General features: G+C 38.7%; 1 protein-coding gene across 2 annotated transcripts in view; it reads left to right on the forward strand.

The window, feature by feature from the left end:
- The window catches only part of chchd6a (coiled-coil-helix-coiled-coil-helix domain containing 6a), a 95,192-nt gene that overhangs the window by 23,206 nt on the left and 44,025 nt on the right, over nucleotides 1-27,961 (forward strand). For both annotated transcript variants that reach the window (XM_007232560.4, XM_007232561.4), the window contains 2 exons: nucleotides 5,845-5,928; nucleotides 22,063-22,133. In XM_007232560.4, the coding sequence (XP_007232622.2) occupies nucleotides 5,845-5,928; nucleotides 22,063-22,133 (155 nt within the window). The remainder of the gene's footprint in view (nucleotides 1-5,844; nucleotides 5,929-22,062; nucleotides 22,134-27,961) is intronic.

Raw genomic sequence — 27,961 nt, forward strand, 5'->3', positions numbered from 1 at the left:
AACATACTAACTTTAGCGGTGAGCTAGCTAACATTAGTAACGAGCTAGCTAACATTAGTGACGAGCTAGCTAATATGCTAACATACTAACTTTAGAGGTGAGCTAGCTAACATTAGTAACAAGCTAGCTAATATGCTAACATACTAACTTTGGAGGTAAGCTAGCTAACATTAGTAACGAGCTAGCTAACATGCTAACATCCTAACTTTAGTTGTGAGCTAGCTAACATCAGGGACGAGCTAGCTAACATGCTAACATGCTAACTTTAGTGGTGAGCTAGCTAACATTAGTGACGAGCTAGCTAACATGCTAACATACTAACTGTAGAGGTGAGATAGCTAACATTAGTAACAAGCTAGCTAACATCCTAACATACTAACTGTAGAGGTGAGCTAGCTAACATTAGTAACAAGCTAGCTAACATGTTAACATACTAACTGTAGTGGTGAGCTAGCTAACATACTAACTTTAGAGGTGAGCTAGCTAACATTAGGAACAAGCTAGCTAACATGCTAACATACTAACTTTAGTGGTGAGCTAGCTAACATTAGTAACGAGCTATCAAACATGCTAACATACTTGCTTTAGAGGTGAGCTAACTAACACTAGTAACAAGCTAGCTAACATGCTAACATACTAACTTTAGTGGTGAGCTAGCTAACATTAGTGACGAGCTAGCTAACATTAGTGATGAGCTAGCTAACATGCTAACATACTAACTTTAGTGACGAGCTAGCTAACATTAGTGACGAGCTAGATAGCATACTAAATGTAGCGGTGAGCTAGCTAACATTAGTAACAAGCTAGCTAACATGCTAACATACTAACTTTAGTGGTGAGCTAGCTAACATTAGTGACGAGCTAGATAGCATACTAAATGTAGCGGTGAGCTAGCTAACATTAGTGACGAGCTAGCTAACATGCTAACATACTAAGTGTAGCGGTGAGCTAGCTAACATTAGTAACGGTCTAGCTAACATGCTAGCATACTAACTTTAGTGGTGAGCTAGCTAACATTAGTAACAAGCTAGCTAACATAGTATCTTTAGCGGTGAGCTAGCTAACTAAAAGGTCAAAATATTAAATGACTTAATTAAGGCTGCATTTTACAACTGCAGTTCTCATATGTTTCAGTTTGAGACCTTCTTTATGCATGGTAAGTTAACCTACCTGGGGTAAAAAAACAAAATCTGCATGCCTTACAAGTTTGTTTTAGCGAATTTTTATGTTATCAGGCACCCCTATTTAAAGATGTAGCCAAATTAGATAATGATAAATGGACATATATTTATTTATAGAGAAGACACTTTAATGTTTTCATTTTTATTAGTAGTAGTTTTGATTTCTACCAAAGACTAAATTTTTGGGTTTTAAATTATATTTACAGAGATCTTAAAGTGTTGTCAGGGGGTTAGACATTATCCACTATAAATGATTTGTCTTTTATTTGATTGCCAGATATTTAGTTCATCCCTAGTAATTGTAAAATACAGTCATACTGAATCAGAATATTTTCTGAAACTGTTATCAGTTTGTTAAACTCTCATACTGTTGCAACCCACACTGTACTATAGAATTGTAGTTTATTGTTCCCAACCTGCTGTGTCTGTTTGTCACCTTAGTATTAGAGTTCCTGTGCTGTGTGTGTGTGTGTGTGTGTGTGTGTGTGTGTGTGTTCGTATTTGATCAGGGACATTAGATCAGCTAATGTAATTATGCTAGTCCTGTGCAGCTTGTATGTTCTAGATGGAAAACAGTATAATAATATCTCTTTGTGAAGAGGAATTATACAAATGCAGAGTATGATAATTGATGTGAACTTGAACCTGCCTTTTATTGGTTCTCCCTGTCTGCTCTCACCCATGATAATTTTTTTTGTGCATTAAACAACATGGTCTCAGTCATTGCACAAAAGTGCAAATGAAAATGAATAATAATAATAATACAATAATTAGTTAAATATATATAGTAGATTATAATGACCTCTCATTGCAACAACTATACAAACTGTATAATGACACAGTGATTTATGCTCTCAAAGTTTAACATTTGCTCTAACATGGTGCTTCTTTTGCATTTTTAAAGTTAAATATACTACTAGGGTAGCACAGGGTGACAAGGTAGCATAACTCGACAGAACACCGCCTCTGTACACAGCGTCAGGGGAGGAGATAAGTGAAGCATGTCGTGTAAACAGTCCTAATGTTAAATACAGCAATATGACTTAAACAAAATAGCTTTTGGGAGGTTAATCAAATTAATTTAATTATTTGAATTACTGTTTTTAAAAAATGGGCTAATTAAATGGGACACTTCTATATACAAAAGCTGAATCTCAGTAGACAGACATTTGCTTCTGTCCGAAATCTGTAAAGAACCCTGCAACTCTTATCTGCCAGTGATTTACATATCTCAAACACATTAAGAGGCAAGATATTCAAGTAATTAACTCTTGATAAGTTCAGCACAGCTTTTAACTGAATGGTGACTCCCTCATAAAGCTATCATCTAAGCAAGAGGTGCTATCTTAAAAAAGTATAATATTTATTGCTTTTCTTCGTAGTTTAGATTACTGTAGTATTAATCTATAATGCAGAACATTTTAAAATTAATTTAAGGTGTCCAAACTTTTGACACATACTGTATTTTTTAGAGTACCAGTTTCCCAGACAGTGATTAAGCCTAGTTTTGGACTGTCCAGGAATCCAAGCAATATTGATTAAAACAATAAAAGAAATTGTCTAAAACCAACACATTAAATCAAACCTGCAAAATATTGTTTTTATTATTATGTTTCTTTTACCATAAATAAAAGTTCTTTCAAAGAAAAAAACTATTATAAAACTACAATTTATAAATATTAATTGATGACTGTTGGTGGCCCAAATAAAATTTTCATTGTTCAGTATAAATTATCCAGTTGTTTACCATTTTATTTTGCTGTTTTCCCAGATGTTTTTTGTTTGTTTATTGTTTATGTAATTGCATTATTATTCTATAACCACCACTATGGTAGTGGTACAAAATAGCTCTAAAAAAGAATCACAAGGAGTCTGGGACAGTATATCCTCAAAAATATTTTTTGTGTCAGGCTGACTCACAGTATATTTAAATCACTGTTATTATGGTCTGTTTTCTCAGATGTGATTGTCTGTGCTGTGTTTGATTTTGTATGATCCGTTTTAAGTGTCAAAATATTTGCTACCTTTTACTCATCGTGTACGTCTGAGCTTTCGTCTGATAAATCTGATTTAATCTGATTTAATCCTTTCTCTTAACCTGTGGATCCTGTGGGGCCGTAATTCTGCATCTCCTCTACGTCTTTCCGTTTGCCTCGTTTGGAGCGAGTCCATGTTTCTCTAATCTTCTGCTGGGTCTGAAAATATTTGCACCAGATGGCCATATTCCAGTTTAGGGCAGACCTAATATGCTGCACCTTTTTGATTTTCATTTAATGCTAATTTATTACTATGTTTTTTCACTGCTGAACATTTTAAAAAGTTTTTAAACACATTTTAAACTTTAAAATTGAATAACCATATCTTTTAAATATAGAGAATTATTCCACAAAGCCTTTTGAAAGCTCGACATCATATAATAAAATGTGACTGCAATTCACAAGATGGAAACTTTTAAATTTTTTGTGCATAGTACTGTGGAAAGTGTATTAGTTTAGGAGTTGTACTGTGGTAACTGTTGTCTTGTTAACAACCCCCCCCCCCCCCCCCCCTTATCTCCTGCTGTTCCATGTGGGTTGGATTATTGTACCCCTAATGAAAACTGTATTGCTTTGTAGAGATGTATCGAAATAAAAATATTTACCCGGCAAACATACAAAATGAAAAGTCAAAATGATATATTTTAAAATAAATTTGTTCTTTTGTCTCTATCTATGGTCTTTACTGATTACAGAAGTCCAGAAAGCATGTGACGTTAGCGTTTAAGCAGAAATGCTTAAGCTGGTAAATCTAAGACAAAATTACAATTTAATTAAGCAACTATATTCTACACTATAAGGCGCACCATCAATAAATGTCTATTTTCTGGTGTATATTCATAGACAAGGTGCACCACTAGTAAGGAATAGGAGTGTCTCCATGTTTTTCTTCTAATTCAGCAGGTCCTGTACAGCTACATTAAGTAAACAAAACTGTAATTCTCAAACAACAAGTCAAACAAGTGCTAGATGTTTAACTACACAGATTTCTCTCCTGAAACCTGTTTATTTGGTAATAATAATAAAGCGCTTTTGTATATTTACATGAAACCCTTGATTTCCAAATTTCCACTAAGGATTAGCGCAGTAGCATTAACTATAACAGCTAGAGCTAGCCACGGTTAGCGGCTAATGCTGGCCTACAGCGCTACACTGAGAAACCCTGAGTGTTCCATTAAACCAGGGTGATATAAGCTAGCGGTTCGTTTTACGTAGCCATTGTTAGCAGCAGACTACAGCCCGATAATACTTACCTCCGAACAGAAAAAGAACTAGCGCTTAGTGCAGTTACCTGCTAATGCTAATGCATTAAAATTAAAGAAAATTAAAGCCAAAATGTGCATTATAGTGCAAAAAAAAATACAGTATGCTTTGTTTTGTGCACTACCTGATCTTGATTAAGCAGCACCGGTAATAAAAACAGAAACTGGAACTGAGTTTAACGGCACTGACTGAACAGTACTGCATGGCCTTAGTAACCATTTAGCCCTGCACTGTAAAAGAGGCTAATGTCGGTAAAAAGTCTTTTATGGGTCTCTGACACTTTCAAATGTTTCATACAGCTGCCATGTTTACTGCATCCACTCTGCACTTCATGCTTGTTGCACTTTTATCAGGTCCAAAAACCTGAATTTTTCAAGTATGTATTGCTACAGACTGGAGCACCTCCAAAGAGGAGGGGCTTACCTCCAAATGGGAGGTCCACAGCTCCAAAGGGGAGGGGGTTACCTCCAAGTGGGAAGTCCACCAGACCTCTCTCACCACGGCTCCGGCGAATGTCATAATAAAAGTCTTCCGTGATTATTATTATTACTATTATTCTATTACATCAAATTTAATGTTATATAGAATGTACTATCACATTATATTATATTATATTATATTATATTATATTAAAGTCTACATCGTAAGGCAGGGAGACCTCACTCAACACAGATCCATTTCTCTGCCGAATGCCACAAAAAAGTCCTCCGTGATTAAAAGGGTGTCAATAAATATATTAGTTAACAATTAATGATTATTTATATTTCTTAAATGTCAATATAATAAAATACGTGTAGTGTGTGTGTATTTATAATATTATTGGCTATGAATAAACAACTGTCTTTATTATTTAGATCTTTACTATTTTATAATTTGAAAAATTCACAGCATGGCAAATGTTAAAACTTTTTAAATAAATAAAATGTGGTTGCAATGTACTTTTAGACTCTTAGAAAATGCATTTTAAAAGAAATAAACGTTTAATAAACAAAATAGATTAATTAATTAACCTTTGGGGTTATTTACAAGCACAAAACGTCGTGAAAAACACCATACCGCGTAACACCAAGCTACCCTACTTGGAGGTAGGCTCCGCCTGTTTGGAGGTTTGTTCCTCCCCTTTGGAGGTGCTCCAGGCTGCAGCTATACCCTTCTCTAATTTTTTGGTATCAGTAATTTTCACAGAATCATTCATTTCACTGAATAACTGTCAGTGTGATTTGTTTTTAATTAGCTTCTTTTTATTTACTTTAAGGTCTGCAGGATCACAGTTCAGGTGAAATATACACAGAGATGCAGCAGATTGAAGAGGTCTCTGGTGGTTTGTCTCTGTATATTTATATTCATGTGTTTGTGGGTTATAGGGGAAGCAGCTGGAGAAGAAGGAGGCTGAACTGAAAGCTCTGGATGCGTTCTACAGGGAGCAGATTGCACAGCTGGAGAAGAGGGTTAGTGAACGTTCTGCACATGCACAACACTCACATCTCACACATTAATACAGGGTTTCATTAATGACAGGACTTGATTGGCTGTTGCCACTTTAAAAACAAAAGGAGATTCATATTGTTTTATATAGTTTAATTCCAGATGATGCTTCACAGGATTAATGCTAATATTGCTTACATGTTGAACTAGCACTGCACTGTAATTTATCGATATATCATACGACTAAAAATTAAAAAAAAAAAAAAATTGTATCAACTTATCGTATATTCACAATTTTTTAATTAAGTTGGGATGCTGTGTAATTAAATACAATACATAGACAAGATTTTTCATTTTTAAACTGTTCACTATATTGGTAATGTAACACAGTGGTAAACATAACCCTGTCCAAAATTTGGATTTTTTTTTTGTCTTCTTCTTCTTCTTTTTTAAAAAATTAGACCACTTCAGTTTCTGAGTCAGTTTCTCTGATTTTGCTATTTATAAGTTTATGTTTGAGAAAAATGAACATTTCTCCAACAATTGCATATAAAATTATTGTAATTTAGAGCATGTATTTGCAGAAAATGACAAATGGCTGAAATAACAAAAGAGATGCAGAGCTTTCAGACCTCAAATAATGCAAAAAAAAAAAAAAAAGTTCATATTCATACAATTTTTTAAGAGTTCAGAAATCAATATTTGTTGGAATAATCACAGCTGGTTTTTAATCACAGTTCTTTTTTTGTGCATCTTGGCATCATGTTCTCCTCCACCAGTCTTACACACTGCTTTTGGATAACTTTATGCTGCTTTACTCCTGGTGCAAAAATTCAAGCAGTTTAGCTTGGTTTGGTTTGATGGCTTTTGATCATCCATCAAAAATAAAATCAAGAAAAAAAAATCTGGAAAGAAACTTTTTTCCAGATCTGTAGTTATACCAACTTCACCTGCAGGTCTGTTTATCAAAAGCTAAAATTAATGTTTTGTCACTGTTAATGATCTGTTGTTCACGGGATATGGGCCAAAGTTATTTCCAAAGTCCTGCCCTCAGCCATCTGCCCCAGCTAACGACCGGACAAAAATCATTACGGCCATTATGCCCCTGAACGTTCTGCTGTTCACCAGTTCTGTGGTGCGTGATTGACCCCATTGGTGGTGATAAAAAAGTGGATAAAGTTGTGTTAAATGGAAAGGGCTTGCTCTGCATTGTGAGGAGCAATGGTGCAGAAAGTGCTTCAGGCAAAGCCTCAGAGCCATTCAGCATTTGGCAAATGAAGTCGAGGTCGTTTTCCAAGATTTGCGATTTTCATCCCACCCTCCCCACCTTCACCTCCTCGCTCTCCCCTCGTCTCTTTTTCTCCCTTACTCTTTCTGAGGTCTTATCATCGGTGTGCAGCAGGGAAATGGCCAGATTTGCCTTTTACCCCTTCCTTCCTCTTGCTCTGGCATGCTGTGGTGTACGTACTGGAGAGCGATTATTACTGTGACTGTGTTAAAGAAGGGGGTTAATTGGGCTTTTTTTATTTAATTATTATCCTTAGTTCCACAAAATGCTGAATAGCATTCGTTTAAAAGTTAAAAGGGGTCAGAGAAGGGATTTATTCAGTATTTTAAAGTGTTCTTGGATGTATAAACAGTAAGTGTGTGCCTTTGGTGTGCCTTTAAATGAAACATGGTAACTACAATAAGGTTACATTAATTAAACATACTTATAAAAATATATCTCCATCCAATTTGTAAGTAAAAATGCATGTATTAATTCTCGTAATTAATTATTGTTGTGTTTTGGGCGTACTGTGCAATAAACCAATCAGCGTGTCACTTGTAATTCCCTTTAAAATCCAGGTGTGCTCTGACTTTGGTGGATTGCTATTTTATTGGTGCAGGTAGCTGGACAGCAGAGGAATCTGACCTGCTCTTTGTGTTATTGATGTAAAAGATAGGTAAGCACAATGTGTCTGTGTTGCCAAGATAGCAATGAACATCTGACTGTTGATGTCCGCCTAATTTGTATTTAGTCAGTGGCATACCTGTGTTTTCCGTTGATAAGATAGCAATATGCCAGGCATTCACCTGAACACACTTAATTTCCAACGTAGATATATTCACAAGTACCCTTGCTATTTAAACACCACAGGTGGAAGGTGTGAATATTGACTTTCTGCAGAGTGTAAGATAGCAATGAGCATGGCTACACGCCTTGTGCATGGTGTAATGCTGCATTTACACTGCTCTGATGCAGCAATGCACATGAATGCACTGGTCGCATTTAATAAATGGGAAATGGTTTTATACAAGCTTTGTTTTCTATTAAATAATAAATATAAATGTATATTTATAAATATAAATGTTCAAATAGACTAATAAAAGCAAAACTTTTAAAATTACATTTTATTATTAATATTTTCAAAACCCACCAGAGACCCCAAACACCTGCTCTCTGATTGGACAGATGCATTGTGTTGGACGGATTAATTTGCATTAAGTTGACCTCGGCTCAACTTTCATCTCATTCCCCGGAACACGTCATACCCATGATGCACTGCGCGGCTGCGTCTGACAGAGCCAACGCTTTCCATTAAAAATGAATGGGATAAAACGCTGTCAATTAAGGTTTCGGAGCAAGTAAATGCAGAGTAAGATAGGGCCTTATAACTAATTTTTGGAAAGATTGAGATTGTCTAGCCTGTCTGCTGGGTTAGCTTTTAGCCTAGCACTACTGCCTACTGCCTACCACCCACTAGCTTCCCTGGGTTTGACCTCTTATACTCCGTGAAGCCTTAGATACAGCAACACTGAGCAACTTTTCAAGGTGCCCAAAGCTACTTTTATCTGAATAGACCTTCAGAAACTCATAGCAGACCTTGTATTTGTGATGCTCTTTTCCCCTGCATAGTAGCACAAACATGACCTTAATGAAAAAATCATCAGAAAAAAGACTTTCCAGGTTTTTTTTTTCCACAGAATTCTGCATCGGATGCTGCTGTACACAACTGTAGCTTTCTACTATTTACTGATTTAAATGGATCATCACTTCTTTTCTTTTATCCTCTGACCATAAAATCTCTCATTAATTAAGACAAATATTTGTCACTCTCCAGTCATCATTTCACTCTATTCTGTATCCATTTAATTTCCCTCTTTTCAGCTTCTGTCCCAGCTTCTGGCCTCTAAATGCTTCCTATAGCTTCCAACGAGAGTCTGGCTTCTAGTTAAAGGTATTTTGGATCATTCTTCTTTACAAAACATCTCTAGTTCAGTCAGGTTTGATTCGGATTTCTTATCATAAACAGCCTGCTTTAAATCACACCACAGATTTGTAATACAGCTTTTTCCCCCTGCTTTTTTTAAACGCTAGTGTTAGTAAATGCCGCATGATATCAGTAGACTGAGGAACCATGAGTGTTTCGGTATCCCAGGGAGCCATCAGCTAGCTTTTTGTCCGACGTACCTTTTTTAAACCGCTAAACATGTGGACTACAGTCTGATATACTCAACTCTAATCGGCAAAAGAACTAGCACTGCAGTTAGCGGCTAATGCTAATACTCATCCAGTCTCAGTGCTGGAAAAAAACTTGACTGAAACTCCTGTACATCGCTGTACTTGAGGGGAGTGGCTTTACTGCTCCTTACAACCTGACATGTAAAATTTATACTTAAGGCAAACTGCATTATATTGGGGAAAATTAAAGAATTTAAAGCGCCATTTATAGTGCTAAAAATACGGTATATTGAAATTAAATTATTCTGGCAGCTGTGTCACTTTTGTTTTGCAAAATTGCTAAAGTTAACCCTCCAGTTATATCCACTCATACAAGACCAGCCTCATATCTGTTTGAATGTTTGTTTGAATGTTTGAAACGATTTTAACAACATATTTTGAATCACTGATACAATCTAATAAAACCTTGTTAACAGTTTGTAGTGTTTACCTCAGAAATGCACAAAAACGTGATTTTCAAACTTATTCTGGCTACTTCGCTTGCACAGATCTCCTCCTTAAGGGGGGGTTTATCCACTAGCCTGACGACCCTCCTTCCTTTCTTATACTGTAAACAGCAAGCTGATTGGCTCTTTTTACTCCGAGTCATAATCCAACCAGTGGTTGGTCTCATCATTACTAATAGCATTTCTGACTTTGCATTGGTTTATCTGAGCCATAGACTATGTATAGCTGGACAGAGCATCGTCTCTTAAAAGTGAAGCCACCACAGGTCGGGCGCCCCCTGCTGCTGTTCGGTTTCAGAAAGCTGTGTAACTCCACCCATCCCCATAGGTTTCAATGGCAAAACAGACAATTTTCAATCACGTTTTTTCCTAATATACTGTAATTCTACCTCCATTATTTAAATGCAGCAGCTAGTGTTACCTCTGTTTATATTGTCAAATTTTTATATCCCCACAGAGTTTGTTTTTTAAAACATTATTCAGCTCTATTCAAAAAATGTGTGGTTATTGTAAAAGGGCTGGTTATGGGCGGGACCAATAACAGAACGTCAGCTCCACTCCGCACCACTCTGCAGTCTGTGACCACGAGCCAGCTCTCAGGGGCGGGGTTATTTAAATGAGTAGGCTGTCTCTCCACAGTCTTTCTCGCTCCTCTGGTCTCTACTGCACAAACTCTGGTATCAGGATCGCCAAAATGGCGGAAAATTTTGGCTTCATTTTCATTGAATGAATGGGAACAGAGACACGGCGTTCACCTTTTTTTTACAGTCTCTGATCTGAGCTTAGCTTAGCTTAGTTTAGCTTAGTTTAGCCTAGCTTATCTTAGCTCAGATTAGCTTGTATGGCCTGATCAAAGTTAAAATAGTTAGACTAAATTAATTCTACAAGACTTGATCTGGGCCGTGAGGGGGTGGTCTGGATGATGTCAGACGTGTTGAGCTCTATTGGCTCAGGGCAAGCGCAGGCTGTGAGGATTAACAGCAACCCAGCGCTAATTATTGTGTGATCATCATAAATAAACATTCTACTTTGGGAGATCCCATCCCCCGACACACACACACACACAGACTAGGCCCAAATCCGATGGCAAATGGGCTCAACCCAGTGTGTCAGATGCCTCACTATTTATATTTACCTCATTACAAGAAATTGCCATTTGCTGAAGGGATTAGAGGCTGGCAGCGTGTTTACAGTCAGGCTGGGTTTGTGGTGGTGTGACAGTGGGACCACGGGAGAGGGATAACGACGCAGATTGGCGTGTCTCTCTTCAAAGGAAGCGGAATGGGAACGACGATGGAACTGCTTCTTAGTCCTGCCACTAGTGCAGCGTTAGCGATGATGGCAGGCGTGGCTAAAGCCGTCTATCTCAGGTGTGCAGGTACTGCAGGCCTTCATAACGTTAGGTTTTATGCATCAGGGGAACCAGTTGCAAGTTGCTTTTATCTTACTAGGCTTTTTATGGGTTTTATGAAGCTTAAAATCTGCATTTTGTGTATTTAAATTACATTCAGTTGCTGTAGTAACCTTAAACTACACAGCCAGGCCATGCATTCACTGTGGCAGAAGATGTATTTCAATCCAGTGTTGCTGGATTCATTTTTCACCAAGATCTTGCAGCAGCATTGGTGATGGTAGAGTCTGACCACTGCACAAAGCAGCTCTTCTCCATCCAGCACATCCCAAAGATTCTCAGTGAGGTTAAGATCTGGACTCTGTGGTGAACTCTCTCTCTCTCAATCCATGTGGGAAAATGATGATCTCATGCTCCATGAACCCTGAACTCTTTCACAATTCCAGACCAATGAATCCTGGTAACATTATCATCTTGGAATATGGCCGTGTTCATCCGGGAAGAAATATAAAATCCGTTGATGGAATAACCTGGTCTATATTCAGTATATTCAGGTAGTCAGCTGACCTCATTCTTTCAGCACATACTGTTGCTGAACCTAAACCTGCAGACTAACTGCAGCATCAACCAACCCCACATCATTAACTTACTTAAATCCAGGTGGAGACTTTTTTTTGGCCAGGCAGTGAATCTGTATTTTAACAGTGCCTTTTTGTGTTTTAAACTTACAATACATTTTGAAATAACTTGATGGATCTGTCTTTTTTTACTTCTGAAAGTTATGGATCTGAAAATATATGTTTCTGATTTTTTTTATCTAAAAATGTATAGATTTATTATTTTTTTACATTTGAAAATATATGGACCTGGAAATGTATGGATCTGAATTTTCTGAACCAGAAAGTCTTTAGTTGTTTTAATATATATTTTTTTCAACAGCAAATTTCACAATCTTACGCAGTTTTTCCATTTTAAATTGCATTTTTAAAGTTCAGATTTATGAATTACGCCATTTAATACTTTATTAAGTTTATTAAAAGACATGTACATTTATGTCAAACATTAAAATATAAAAAAATGTGGATTCAAATACTTATGTCAGCTTTTAAGCTTCATAAGGATTAGACTTTTATATATATATATATATATATATATATATATATACTTTTTTCAGGTGCTGTTATGAATGTAAACACAACGTCACTTACTGTTGAGTTCAGAAAGTAGATTAGTTTTTCTTTATGCTAAAACTTAGACTCACTCAGAACATTATAAATATTCTCATTAAAAAGTATAAAAACTACCCTCATAAACCTAAACCACACTAACTACACTATTATTACTTCCCCCTTCCCAAACATACAGGGAACTACCAGCATTTACATTACTGAATCACGATTTTAAACCTGATTTTAATCCCATAAGATTGTCATAATTTAATTTTAGTTATTTTGTATTATAAGCGTTTGGCACCACTAAAATAAATCAATAATTTAATTCAATAATTTGTCAATGTAACACAAATTCTTTCGTTCACATTTGAAAACCAGTTATTAAAAGCTTATAGTCTTAAGGAGAAGAAAACAGTGAGATTAATCGTGATTAATCTTACTCCTGTTGTGATTTTATCAGATTAATTTGTCGTTAATGAGTGGTGCGTGTAATCGTCTCGCTGGGATCGGTTCTGCTGAAGAGTAAGTGTGAGTTAGTGGTGTGAAAAGCATCGGTTGTAAACAGCTGCATCCCGCAGTCAGCGTTTAGAATTAGCTCTGGCACTCTCTCTAATCCCTCTAAAGCTCTCCGCTGGCACCCCCCCTCATGTCTGCACCCCCCCATCCATTTCCCTCAGTTCCAGCCCTCCCCCTGCTCTCCTCCTTGTCACTGTTTGCGAAGCACTTTGAAGCACTTGAGCGTGGGTACGATAATAATCCTGCTGCTGAAATTCTGACAGTAAAGTTGACGCCGTGTCGGTGGGGGCCTCGCTCTGGAAACGTCCTAACCAGCTTAGGCAGGCTTCACCTGGACGGCGGAGAGCGAGGAGCGGCGGCAGCAGCTTTAGCCCGCGCTGGCCTGGGGCTTGGCTGCCAAGTCTAGCAAATAGCAAATTCATTTACTTCAAAGCTTTAGGGGAAAACGAATTGCATTTTAATTATTATTTTTTTTTTTTTACAGGAGGATTATTAATTTTTCCTGTGTGGCAGGGCGAGTGCCGGCTCGTGTGCGTGCTCAGGGCCGGCAGGGCTGTAATACCTCGCTGCCTGTCCTTATCTACAAGGCCAGTGCTAGTTAGCAGGGACGTGGTCTGCTCTGGAAGTTTTTGTTTTGTTTTTGTTTCCATTAAATCCTTTTTAAAACCAGGTAATGGACGCTTATCTACAGATCCTTAAAAAGTCATAAAAAGTCTTAAAAAAGTCATAAAACGTACCTTCGCATGCATATGAACCTGAGTAAAATCCCATTCTTAATCCATAGGGTTTAATGTCATGTCTGCCTAACCTGTAAAGCTTTTACCACTTCAACTCTTCTGGCAAGGCTTTCCACAAGGTTTAAGAGTGTATTTTTATGGGCTTAGGAAGGTGTTCCATCAGGTTGAGGTCTGGACTCTGTGCAGGCCAGTCAAGTTCTTCCACACCAAAATCGCTTTCTTCATGTAGGGAGCATGATGAAATTGTCAAGCATTAAGGGTTTATTTCACTGGAATTAAGGGGCCGAGCCCAATTCCTGATAAACACACACCATAATCCCCCCTCTACCAAACTTTACACTGGCACAATGCGGTCAGACAAGTAGTGTTCTCCTGGAAACCAACAAACCAAACCCAGACTTGTCCATTAGATTGTCAGACGGAGAAGCATGAATTGTCACTCCAGAGAACATGTCTCCACTGCACTAGCATTCAGTGGCTCTGTGCTTTACACCCTTGAATAAAACACTTTACATGGTGTTTGGTTGATTGGCCATGGAAACCCATTCCATGAAGTTCTCTACACTCTACTGTTCTTGAGCTAATCTGAAGTCCACATGTTTAAAGGTCTGTAGAGGTCTGTAGTGATTGACTCTGCAGAAAGTCGGCGACCTCTGCAAACCATTCACTGATCCCACTCTGTTATTTAACATGGTCCTCCACTTCCTGTTTGAGTTGTTGTTGTTGTTCCCAGCTTTGACAGTACTGTAGGCTTGGGAAAACTGTAGGTATGGGGCTCAGATAACCCACATTTTGCAGTAGACCCTACTTTTTTACGTTTTGTACAATTTTTTTTCCTTTTTGTGTTTGCAAAATTGTTAATTTCTGTTTGATTTAAATATTGTTTTGTCTAGTCAACTTTAATGTGCAGTCTTTAAACCTAGAGTTGGTGTTGTGCTTCCTGCTATTACGAAAGTGGCCTTAATTTAGTCTCTGAGTTGTATTAAAAAGTCTTTCCCACACCAATTGTAAAGTATAGCACTGCAGTCTTTACCAAGAGCTAGGTGCTTACAGCAACACATTGTTACATGCACATCTTTATAGACCTGTTGCCTAAAAAACACATTATTGACTTAGTGTGCTTAAAAAAAATTACCAAGATAATTTTTGCCTATTTTGCTTAGTTAATAACTACTTTACTAAGCAAAGAAAAAAAATACTTTAAGAAATGAAGGTCAGTCAGTAAAAAATTCAAGAACTTTGAAAGTATCCTCAAGTGCAGTCACAAAGCAGTGTTAATTTTGACAGGTGATTTTGATTTACTTTTAGTCTTAGTCTTTTGACTAAAATGTATAATAATTCTAGTCACATTTTAGTCCAAATTACAAGTAAGATACAAGTAATTCCCGCATTCGTCAGTCTTTGACATTTCCGTTTAGTTTTTTTAGAATTTGACGAAAAGTGTAATACATTTTGTCAAAGTTTTCGTTTTCAAGTATTCATTTTTATTTAGTTTCCGTCTTGTTTCCGTCCAGAAATATAGGTCGCCAACAAAGATTTTTCGTCATAGTTTTTGTTAACACTGTCACAAAGACCATCAAAAACGTTATGATGAAACTGGCTCTCATCAGGACTGCCCCAGGAAAGGAAGAGCAAGAGTTTTCTTTGTTGCACAGGATAAGTCCATCTTAAGAAACCGCAAGTTAACAGCACCCCAGATAAGAGCTCCTAAATGCTTCACAATATTTTGGTTTTTGGAATAATTTGGTTTGTTTAACATTTTGAAGTTAATGATTCTTTGTGTGTTCCTTCATTGTTTTACAGATTTGCAATATTTCCTGATATGTTAAATCTTCTGCCCTGTTTTACATTTCCAAGCTCTTTCCAATATACAGCTCTACTCTGAACATAAGCAGCTCCTCCAGGAACCTTTTTTTGGTCCCTGTTCTTCAACTGTAAAGTGTAGTTGGGTTTGAAGGCGTGATTTTGTGGAGCATGGGGCTTCTTTTCTTGGACGTCAACTTTTAAGTCTGTGGTAATGTGAAACTCGCTTGGCTGTAGACGATGACAGTGGTGTTCCAGCAGCTTTCTGTTCATGGCAGGTCTGTGTGTTAGTGGTTCTTGGCTTGTTTTTTTGTTTTTTTAAACTCAGCTGACAGTGACAGTTTGAGTCTTCCTCCAGACCTTGGCAAAGTGACTATAGCTGATCCTGCATTTACTGCAGCTGTTAAAAAAACTTTACAGAAACATCCCTGTCCTGTATAAATCTATATATAGCTATGATCTTTCTTTTTACCATCTGATATCATCTCTGTGGACTTCTTCTTTACTGTGTGTTTCAATGTAATATAAGCCATTGAGAGCCGTCAACTAACTGGTTTTATGTGGGCACAGAAAAGCTTCCAGCTGTAGTCAATTATGATCACAACAGGAAGTTAGGAGACCTTGGTTCTGGCAAGTTCAAAGTCATTTTAAAACTTTTAGATCACATTCCTTCTAATGGAACACTTTCAGCTACTTTAAAGCTGATGTCCGTAAGTTTTTGAATTTGGGATTTGATTTAGAGCCCTCTCTCTGGTGAGAGTGGGTAATTGCACCGAGCATGCAGAACAATCATTTTAAACTGGGCGGGTGTGATGCGGTCTCCTTTCAGAGCCAATGAATCCGATTCCAGGTTATGTTCAATTAGAGAAAGAGAGAGAGAGAGAGAGAGAGAGAGAGAGAAAGAGTGCTCTCAGTCAGAAATTTCACCCCTTTGTTCCTTTGGTTTTCCTATGAGTGAAAGATCTACTGAGCTCTGAGTTTCCTCTTCTGAAGTCTCCAATGCTCCACCAGCTGCTCGCATTCAGTAAAAGCCCAATCCTCTTTTAGAGGCTGTACATGTGACGCCCCCGACACCCCAGTATTTAGAATGAACATATTAGGCTTAGCAGGGATGGTGGTTCCAGCACACTGTTTTTACACAATATTTTACCCCTTCTCCACTCAGAAATGCTTCTGCTTTCAGTCTAGAAACAAAATAATACAAGCTTTAAAGTTTGTAAACCGTTTAGAGCAGGGGTGTCCAAACTTTTTTTTGTTGGGGGCCAGAAGGAAAAATATATTTGAAGTCACGGGCCACAGAGTCTGTAATAAAACAAATAATGAAATATATCACTCTAAATAATAGATTTTCCCAATTACTTTCATTTACACACCATTTTACTTGACTTACTGTCTTTATCTTTGACAGTGTTGTGTAAACTAAGATTTTTCAAATTGATGTTTCATTTTATGATGTCTCTTCATATTAAACTTTTAGACTCTTTTGCCTTTTTTCTGCGCTACAACTGAACACTCTCACCACTTTTAGACTCTTTGGCCCGTTTTTCTGTGCTACAACTGCGCACCCTTTCGGCATTTAGACTCTTTGGCCCGTTTTTCTGTACTACAACTGCGCACCCTTTCCGCATTTAGACTCTTTGGCCCGTTTTTCTGCACTACAACTGCGCACTCTCTCCGCTTTTAGACTCTTTGGCCCGTTTTTTTGCGCTACAACTGAACACTCTCGGCACTTTTAGACTCTTTGGCCTGTTTTTCTGCGCTACAACTGAACACTCTCGGCACTTTTAGACTCTTTGGCCTGTTTTTCTGCGCTACAACTGAACACTCTCGGCACTTTTAGATTCTTTGGCCCGTTTTTCTGCGCTACAACTGCACACTCGCTCCGCGTTTAGACTTTTTGGCCTGTTTTTTTTTGGGCTACAACTTCACTCTCGCCACTTTTAGACTCTTTGGCCCGTGTCTGACACCTAGCGTTCAAACTTTGAATCGCACATTATAAAAACCTGCTTAACAGCGGGCCAACTTTCATTCTATTTCTAAAATACCTAAAAAAAGAAATGGGCCGCAAATGGCCCACGGGCCGTAGTTTGGACACCCCTGATTTAGAGTTCTCTGTATTGCATAAATAAATCAGAAAAAAGGGTAACTCTGATAAATAAATCAATATCTTGCTGTTTCTTGTCCTGGGGTGGTCCTCCTGATGAGGGCCAGTTTTATTGTAATTTTTTTGATGGTCTTCACGACCGCACTTGAGGATACTTTCACAGTTCTTAACATTTTTCTGATTGACTGACCTTAAATTTCTTAACTTAGTTTAGTTTTACCATAATATGGATTAGTATATAAATATAAATAGAGTAAAATAGCTCTAGAGTTATAGCTCTGTATACCAACTCTACCTCTTCACAACTTTACAACTGATGCTCTCAAACACATCAAGTAAATAACTCTTAAGGAGTTCAGCACAGCTGTTAACTGAAAGCCAGGTAGAGTTCCAGGTGACTCTACCTTATAAAACTGACTGAGAAAACCCAGCCAAGATGTGCAAAATTGTCTTTTACGCAACAGGTGTTATATTTTAAAGAATCTAAAATATAAAACATATTCTGGTTTGTTTAACACTTTTTTTGCTTACTAAATAATTTCATATGTTTTTTTTTCATAGTTTGGATGACTAGTATTAATCTACAATGCAGAACATTTTAAATCATGGAAAAACACTGAATTTAAGGTTGAATGGTACTGTATATTGTGTTTTTAACATTGCCAGCACTAATTTATACTTAGGACAACTTGAACATTTATTATGTTGCAGTAGAAAATGTCATTTTTTTTTTCATATCGCAAGAATATCTTTTAGCACAAAGATACCTCAAAATATAGTATCATAATATAATTTTAGAGCCATATCGCCCAGCCTTGCTGTTGTACCTGCTGTGAACACAGTTAGATTTCAGGTTGATTGAGACACGAGTGAAGGCTCATCTTTATCTGGTCCTCCGAGAAGATGGAGAAGAGATGAAGCTGCTCGTTGCAGATTGAGCTGTTGATTGGATTAGCATTGTGGTGGCTGTGTTTAAATTAGGAGGGAGGGGACGAGAGTGATAAGCACTGCCAGCCGCAGAAGAACTAAGACGAGGCAGGTGCCAGCTGGATGATTATACCCTGCAAATCCATTAATGCTGCATTGTAGCAGGAGCGGCTGGCCGGAGCTGATGTGTTCAGTACCGTGTGAGGAGCTTCCGCTGCGCTAACCTCTCTGTCCTCAGTGCGCTTACACTTACAGCCGCTTGTTTCTGCTGTATTTAACCGTATAGCTGTTTTAAAGAAGAGCGAAGCATGTCGTACAATGCGGCTTACAAAAACTCCCAAAGCTCTGATTAAATCCAAACAATACACTGAGATTACATCATCGCTGTCTTATACCCAGCTGGCCAGTTACCCAACCCACTCACTAGGACTCCCCCTATCACTAGTGATGCCCCTAAACCAGGAAGGTAAAGACTAGCACATGCCTCCTCTGAAACAAGTGAAGTCAGACTCCGCCTCTTTTTCAACTGCTGCTAATACAGCATTGCGCAGCGACTCGGTTTAGATACATCAGCTCACAGACGCAGCCTTGTGCTGATCAACATCACCCTAAGAGTGATGTGGGGAGAGAGCACCACCTACTGTACCCACCCTAGAGAGAGCAAGACCAGTTGTGCTCTCTCAGGGCTCCTGTAGCTGATACATTGACAGGATTCTAATAGTGGCAGCGCTTAGCATACTGGACCACCGGGACAGATCGGCACACTCTTGGTGATATTTTAATCTCATTGTCTTCATGAGGGAGAGTCACCTGGAATAGTTTTCTCAGCGTCTTGACAGAAGGAGTTTCTGGAGGTGCTGAACAAGAGTTGCTGCTTTTCCTTTATGCTGTGAAACTCCAGCTCATCCCAATTAAATCACCATTTAAGTCCATCAGGTTTAGATCAGGAGATTGATATGGAAAACAAACACTTTTTACTGTTTAGTACATAATTCCATATGTGTTCCTTAATTGTTTTTATGTGTTTTTTAAAATTATTTAAAAAACAATGTAGAAAATAAAGAAAGACAATGAATGAGAAGGTATGTCCAAACTTTTGGCTGATACTGTACATCCACTGTACTGTCTGTAAAACATTATGCCAGGCTTGATCATACAGGGTCAGTGTGGCTGCAGATTTTTAATCCAACCGATCAAGAATGTATTTGATCAGCTGTTAAAATGCATTTTTGATTTTTCACTATTTTGGTTTAAAATAGGGCTATGTATTGCCTAGAACTTGCTTATGCTATATATGTCACTTTATTGTAGGGGTGTAACAGTATGTCTATTCTTTACGAACCGGTTTACGGAAACGCATTCAGAATACACGATAGAGCCTATAGAAGACATTGCACCAATGAACGTAACTCGGAAAGTGTAGCTGTAGCACTGTTGCTATTAGCAACTTGCTACTGACTTAGCCCTTAGCCTGCCCTAAGAAGTTTAGCTCTGATGCTGATACTTCTTAAAAAGAACTCCAACACTAAAATGCATATACGTTTTAAAAAACGAATTCTGTGGGGATATAAAAATGTAACAATATAAGCAGGGGTTACACTAGCTGTTGCATTTAAGTACGGAGGTAGAATTACAGTATATTGAAAAACAAAAAGTTGTCTGTTTTCCCATTGAAACCTATGGGGATGGGTGGGGTTACACAGCTTTCTGAAACCGAACAGCAGCAGGGGGCGCCCGACCTGTGGTGGCTTCACTTTTGAAAGACGATGCTCTGTCCAGCTATACACAGTCTATGAGGTGAGGCTATATAGAATGGAAACCATACTGAACTGTGGGGTTTATACTGAGGTGTAAACCGAACCGTGAACCCTTTCTATATAGGTATTATGTAGGGATGCACTGATGTTGGAATTTTGGGCCGATACCCAAATTTTACACATTTATTTATCTGCTGATGCAGATATACACATTTATTACATACAGAGAAACTACTCAACTGGTATAACTTTTGGTGACAGGGCACGGTTAGCTAACTGTACTAAGAAACCAGTGTCCAGCCCAGTTTATAAGCACTCTGTGCCGAACTGTGTCTGTGTGAAAAAGCCTCCAAAACAGTTATCCCTTCATACTCACATCTGCTCAGCCCTGCAGTGGAAAAATATAGAATACAAAGTATAAAATATAGAATTGAACAGGCCCCTGACAGCCAGGATTTTTAAAAATAGGACAGCCTCCTTCATGGAAATCCAGACTGAATGGTATATAAGGAACGCCTGCAGCATCCGAAATGATTCACACACTCACCCTTTACTCGGATTGTTTACACCCCTTCCATCTGGATGCAGACTGCAGAGCTTTCGGGCCAGGTTCTGCTCCCCAGGCACTCAGACTGCTGAACAGATCTGCCTGAATGTGCTCAGTTCAGTTCAAACTCCACTACCTTATCCGTGTTCCTCACTTTCATCCACTGCACTGCCTGCTGCGCCCAGTCACATTACACTGAGATACCATCAGGATAAATCATCTGTTAATGCACAAACTCTTCACACACTCTTTACACTTTTTGCAATGATCCAGGCAACTGAGGACTGTTGGTAGGGGTGAAAAAAATATTCATATTTTATATCGTATGGTGAATATTTTGATTAACATCAATAACTGTATCAGTGTTTGTGTTGTGTTTAAGCTCTGCCTACTAGATAGGAGTATACTAGGTGTTAGATCCCACTGTTCTGATTGGATATACAGATATGCTTGGATATACTTCTTTTATTCAGATTTTATAAATATGATATATTACTTACAGTATTGCAATATATTGTGATATATTGAATCGCAATGCCTGTAATGTGATGTGTGCATATCTTATCTTCTTGTTCATGCCAACATACAACCCTACTGTTTAGTGTGCATGAACAACCAGTCAAAAGTTTGAACACACATTCTCAATTTTATTTCAATTTTTTTTTTTCCATTTTCTCCCCAATTTACACGGCCAATTGCCCAACCCACGAATTAGGACTCCCCCTATCACTAGTAATGCCCCAACACACCAGGAGGGTGAAGACTAACACATGCTGCATGTGATGTGATCTTTTCGAGCTGCTGCTGATGCAGCATTGCCGAGCAGCATCACAGCGCGCTTGGAGGAAAGCGCAGCAACTCTGTTCCGGTACATCAGCTCACAGACGCCCTGTGCTGCAGACATCACTGTAGGGAGTGATGTGGGGAGAGAGCCCCATCTACCCACCCAGAGGGAGCAGGGCCAATTGTGCTCCCTCTGAGCGCCGGCAGCTTGATGGCAAAGCTGCACAAGCTGGGATTCGAACCTGCGACCTCCCGCTCATAGTGGCAGCTCTTTAGACTGCTGGACCACTCGGCGCCTTGCATATTTATTTCTTAATTTGTATTATTTACTACATTTTAGACTAATGTTAAAGATTTAGAAACTCATATGCAGTTAGGTAGGTTGGGACGAGTTGGAGTGCAGAGTGAAGGAAAAGCAGTTCTCAAACACTGTCCATATACCCAAACGGACAGAGACAAGATTTACAATGTACTGATTTTCCTCATTAGTTGTTCTTTGTGTGTTTCAGAATCTGGATAACTTCAAGTCATCTGCTGAACAGTTCCATGCTGCTGCCAGTAGGAGTGAAGCTAACCTAAGGTAAGTAAAGAGGAAGTACTGTATAACCATATCTGGATAGGATTCATTTTCAGGGGGTTTATGGGGGTCCTCTGTGATTTTATTTCCATCCGGAAAACAACCATTTATGGGTTTTTCTCAAACATCCTCTGAGAAAATTACAGGCTGAATTACCTACTGTTTTACGCTGAACTCTGTGGTCCTCCGGTAATTTTAGTCCCGTTCAGATCCTCATCTCTGGATTTCATCTCCTCGCGTTTAAAAAAATAGCTATTTGTCCACTTCTACACACCGTAATTACACTTTGCGCGCATGTTTCCTTGGAGATCCATGTAAACACCGTTGCGAGTGGAAATGGAGGAGCTACTGAATGCGATGTCATGTGACCGAGAAAGCCAAAAAACTCACTGGTCCTCTTGTTTCTTTAATTGCAGTCTGAATGCAAGAGTTTTATCACTGAGTAGATGTGTGAATTATTTTTTTTTTTTTTACATATGTCCCCTGAGAAACAATATTTAGACTATTTAGGATTTTATATAGAGCTTTTTTTTTGATGTCCTTGCAAAGGGAGCTTCACAGAAATCTGGTAGAGATCTGGAACCATCCAGTGAGTTCACACTTTAACCACATTAAAGCTGGAAGAGGAACCAATACTCACAGACCCATGCTCCTGTGATCACACTGCTTATAAACTAATGATAAAAAGTCATTATACTTCCGCATGGGTCTATAATATTCTGGTGAATAGCTATGACAGCAATAGAAGCAGTTATAGAATTGCTAGTTAGAGTTCATTGTAGGATGAACAGATAGGTGGGCAGTCAGTAATTTGGAGGAAGGAAAAAATATTTAATTTTAGAATTAGTTTTGTCTGGATTTATGTAGAATATATAACATTATAACATATATAACATGGCTAATGACTACGGCAGACCTGAATATAACAGCCTAAATAAAGGGAGAGTGCCAGAAGGTAACATAGACACGAAGGCTCCCTGAAACACCGGCATCCACCCACTCCACCGTCCACAAACCTGAGTGATTGCGTGCAGTGGGTTGTGAGTCTCAGTTTACCACAATTCCCTATGTCTATGTACCCCTGGATCTGCAACATTTATCTAAGAGGAAACATTAATTACCAAAAGTAAACTAATGTAGAGAGAGTTGTCTCCCCCGCCTCTCCCTCCACAGACCCTAAGCTCACTCGGGTTGCCAAGCTGAGTACACTCAGCATCCCAAGTCTCCTGAAAGTCGTGGGAGTTTACGGCATATCAATAATGCCTCCCTGGCACCATGCTGATCAGTGATGAGAATAAATGACCCTCTACCCAAATAATAATAATAATAATAATAATAATAATAATAATAGCTTTACTAGCTTATCTGTGATGGTTCTGTGACATCCTGAGCATTGAAGAACAGGGTGAAACGAGGATAAAAATAAAGTATGTTGAGAAACAGATACACAACTACACTCTGTAATTAATATACAACTACAAAGTGTCCTATATGGTCAGTGGAGCTGAAAAGAAATGGATAATGGGTGTAAACAGGGAGGCTGTTATTGTGGTAAGTGTTATGCTTGATTGGTTCACCTTTTTAGTCCTTGAAACACGTATACTCTTAAAGTTAAAAGTCTTAAAGTTAAAGTCAGGTGCATTTCAGTCACAACTTTAGTTCCCTGTAAAGTTATTTCAATGCAGGAGACTGACAAATGAAGATATGATGACTTTGCAGGGCTTTCTTTCTGAATGAAGGAATTTAACCAGCTGAATACCCCTTAGAAAATATTACGTGAACAGTGTGTAGAGGATAGTAGGCCACTGTTTAGGGACCCTGGGGAGTATCTGCATGCATCTGAAGATGAAAGCGCTACTTCTATTATTTCATATCAGTCCTCGTTTCAACGAAGAAGAGCTGCAGCAGTTTTTGAACACACGGAATGGAAATAAATGAAAGAATAAATGTTTTTTGAAGTGTGAATCAAACCATCATCAAGCATGGAGGAAGATTGGAGCTACAATTCCCATTTCTACAGGGATGGCAGCAGAAGAGGCTCTGAATATGGATTATTATTCTCTGATGTTAACCCCGTGGCCTGGCTCCTCTGGGAAACACCTCGGCACTGCAGTGTTGACTCTCTATCTTCTATCTCTGTTTGTAGCCAATCAGAGGACTGCTGGAGATTAAATTGGAGCTAAAAGACATCAAAAGCAATTCATTTTCTCTTTTTCACTTTTTTTTCTGGGCTGGAATGATATCTGAGGCCTGCTGTAATTAATGCTGATTGTTTGTGAGTTTCTTGCTGCTGTGCAATTACTTATACTACACCTCTCAGTACCAACTACCAGTGTGCAGCAACAGAGGGAGCTCTTCACTTTTTTTTTGGCTGCTAAAATGATGTATCGAGGCTGAAGGTAGAGTGAGGCAGAGTGAGGGAGAGCGGTAGCGCAGTGTAGAGCTTAGATCGGCCAAAAAAATCCGACCGGACCCCGCCCGAGCCCAACAAATGTGTTTTTTTTACTTTTAGTTTTCGGTATTTCATTCTTTTTCGTTAACAATAATACTTGATTACTTAGCTATATTCTGATTGTCACGCCAGAGCTTTATATAAAATAAAAATAGCTTTAAAAAACAAATGCTTATGTCACAGACTATTTTCTGGAGCCCTCTGGTTGTGTTTGGGCAGAGAATCTAAGCTCTAGCGTCTTTGCCTGTGTTGCCAGTTGGAAATATGGCATTTCTGCACTGTGCCTATGGGATCTAGTGGCTCCCAGTGGTATATAATAATAATAATAAGACATCGCATTTGTCCTGTGTGGGCATCCATACTCTGGTTACATCAGGAAAACATGGCGAGACCCTCGTTCACTTGGACTTAGGCTCCCTAAGTAGTGTACAACTTAAAAAAAATAGTAGAGAAAAAAAACAGTCAGGAAATGCAGTGCATGCTCCACACTTTAAGTGATACTAAAATAACATTTTATGACAGGATTTTTTGTAAGAATAAAGTTTAAGTGTTAGTTTAAGGTGGGAGATAATGTGTTTTGAGTTTCCTTAACACGATTGGCAGATAGGAAAAGGAAACTGCGCAATAGGCGGAGCTAGCAGAAAATAGGGGGCGGACGAATATAGGGAACCACGCGTTAGTGAAGTAAAGTAAGGGTATAGTAAAGTGAGAGGTAAGAGGTAAATATAGGGTGAGGCGGAGCAAGTTGTCGAGAAGTAGAACTATTTAGGATGAGATGGACTCAGCGTATAGTGAGGTATATAGGGTAAGATAGGGTGAGGCGGAGCAAGTTGTCGGGAAGCAGAGCTATTTAGGATGAGATGGACTGAGGGTATAGTGAGGTATATAGGGTAAGATAGGGTGAGGCGGAGCAAGTTGTCGGGAAGCAGAGCTATTTAGGATGATATGGACTGAGCGTATAGTAAGGTATATAGGGTAAGATTGGGTGATGCGGAACAAGTTGTCGGGAAGCAGAGCTATTTAGGATGAGATGGACTGAGGGTATAGTGAGGTATATAGGGTAAGATAGGGTGAGGAGGAGCAAGTTGTCGGGAAGCCGAGCGATTTAGGATAAAATGGACTGAGGGTATAGTGAGGTATATAGGGTAAGATAGGGTGAGGGAGAGCAAGTTGTCGGGAAGCAGAGCTATTTAGGATGAGATGGACTGAGGGTATAGTGAGGGATATAGGGTAAGATAGGGTGATGCGGAGCAAGTTGTCTGTAAGCAGAGCTATTTAGGATGAGATAAACTGAGAGTATAATGAGGTATATTTGGTAAGATAGGGTGAGGCAGAGCAAGTTGTCGGGAAACAGAGCTATTTAGGATGATATGGACTGAGCGTATAGTGAGGTATATAGGGTACGATAGGGTGAGGCGGAGCAAGTTGTCGAGAAGTAGAACTATTTAGGATGAGATGGACTCAGCGTATAGTGAGGTATATAGGGTAAGATAGGGTGAGGCGGAGCAAGTTGTCGGGAAGCAGAGCTATTTAGGATGAGATGGACTGAGGGTATAGTGAGGTATATAGGGTAAGATAGGGTGAGGCGGAGCAAGTTGTCGGGAAGCAGAGCTATTTAGGATGATATGGACTGAGCGTATAGTAAGGTATATAGGGTAAGATTGGGTGATGCGGAACAAGTTGACGGGAAGCAGAGCTATTTAGGATGAGATGGACTGAGGGTATAGAGAGGTATATAGGGTGAGATAGGGTGAGGGAGAGCAAGTTGTCGGGAAGCAGAGCTATTTAGGATGAGATGGACTGAGGGTATAGTGAGGTATATAGGGTAAGATAGGGTGATGCGGAGCAAGTTGTCTGTAAGCAGAGCTATTTAGGATGAGATAAACTGAGGGTATAATGAGGTATATATGGTAAGATAGGGTGAGGCGGAGCAAGTTGTCGGGAAGCAGAGCTATTTAGGATGAGATGGACTGAGGGTATAGTGAGGTATATAGGGTAAGATAGGGTGATGCGGAGCAAGTTGTCAGGAAGCAGAGCTATTTAGGATGAGATGGACTAAGGGTATAGTGAGGTATACAGGGTAAGATAGGGTGATGCGGAGTGAGGTTGGGTGAGAGAGACTGAGGGAAGGAGAAGGTGACAAGTGCTGAAAAACATCAAAAAAACTTAAATTAATTTAATTCGTGGTTTACATTTAGGGCAATATCAAACCCCTAATATTGAGGTAATACTGTAACAATCACAGCTCTGCTATGCAGTCATTGGGCCATACTGAAAAAGTATTTTGCATTATCAGTTTTTTTTTTGTCATATAAGCTGTAATTGATTCTAATGAAGAGATTTTGTATGATCAGACCAGCTATATTCCATACAGCATACAGTGTATTGACTGTATCAGCAGGGGAACGGATATATATATATATGTGTGTGTGTAATCATGCTAATCTGGGGGTTTAACCACTAATCTCTCAAGTATTCCCCCGACTATGAAGTCAGGTAGTACTATATAGGCTAAATGCAGAGAAAACAACAAAGGCTGTGCTCTGTCAGAACGCAGAACATATGTAGTTAGCGCACATCAGTGTTAGAACTTACAGTGTGGCAGCAGATCCATTTATATAGATTACACCCACAGGGACAATAAACCTACAGAATGAGTAGTATAATATACTCAGTTAATTAGAGGGTGTCACAGTGATAATTTTGCTTCATCATCAGAGTCATCACACAACACAAAAAAAGATTGCAGTGTTGAGGAGCTCCATTCCACTTATTTATTAAAAAAAGTAAAAAAAAAAAAAAAAAAAAGCACCCACTATTTAAAAAAAGTTGTACATACACAGGCCGCACCTGACTAAAAGCCGCAATTTTCAGTAATATTAAGAGGGAAACATAGATTAATTACTTTAAAAAGCTCAGAGGAAAAGGATCATTTTCCACTCTTGGTCTGTTACAGGGCTGCTGTGATTACTATTAGTTATCTACATTTCTAACCAGCTACTTATTGATGCTCTAGTGTTAAAAGCTTGACAGGTAACAGAATAAATAGAGGAATAACTCAGTGAAGCATTGCACGCCCTGCTGACCTGGTATCTGGAATCTCGGAGCCATACTTAAAATGCACGATTCTGATTTTGAGTAGCTACAAATACTTTGTTGCTCGAACTAAACCTGGATTAATCTACACATTTAACTTGTGTAGCCCGCAAAAATAGCAAAAAAAATAAAATAAACATATATTAGCTGTACCGTTATATAAGCCACAGGTGGGGAAAAAGTTATACTTATAAAACTTATAGCCCAGAGAGTTTTTTTGGCTTTTGCTTTTTTGTCATCTATCTGTGGTTAAGCTTCCCAGGCGTGACCGGCCTACCAAAAT

Source organism: Astyanax mexicanus, chromosome 13 (genome assembly GCF_023375975.1).
Source record: "Astyanax mexicanus isolate ESR-SI-001 chromosome 13, AstMex3_surface, whole genome shotgun sequence".
In the NCBI taxonomy this organism is placed as follows: Eukaryota; Metazoa; Chordata; class Actinopteri; order Characiformes; family Acestrorhamphidae; genus Astyanax; species Astyanax mexicanus.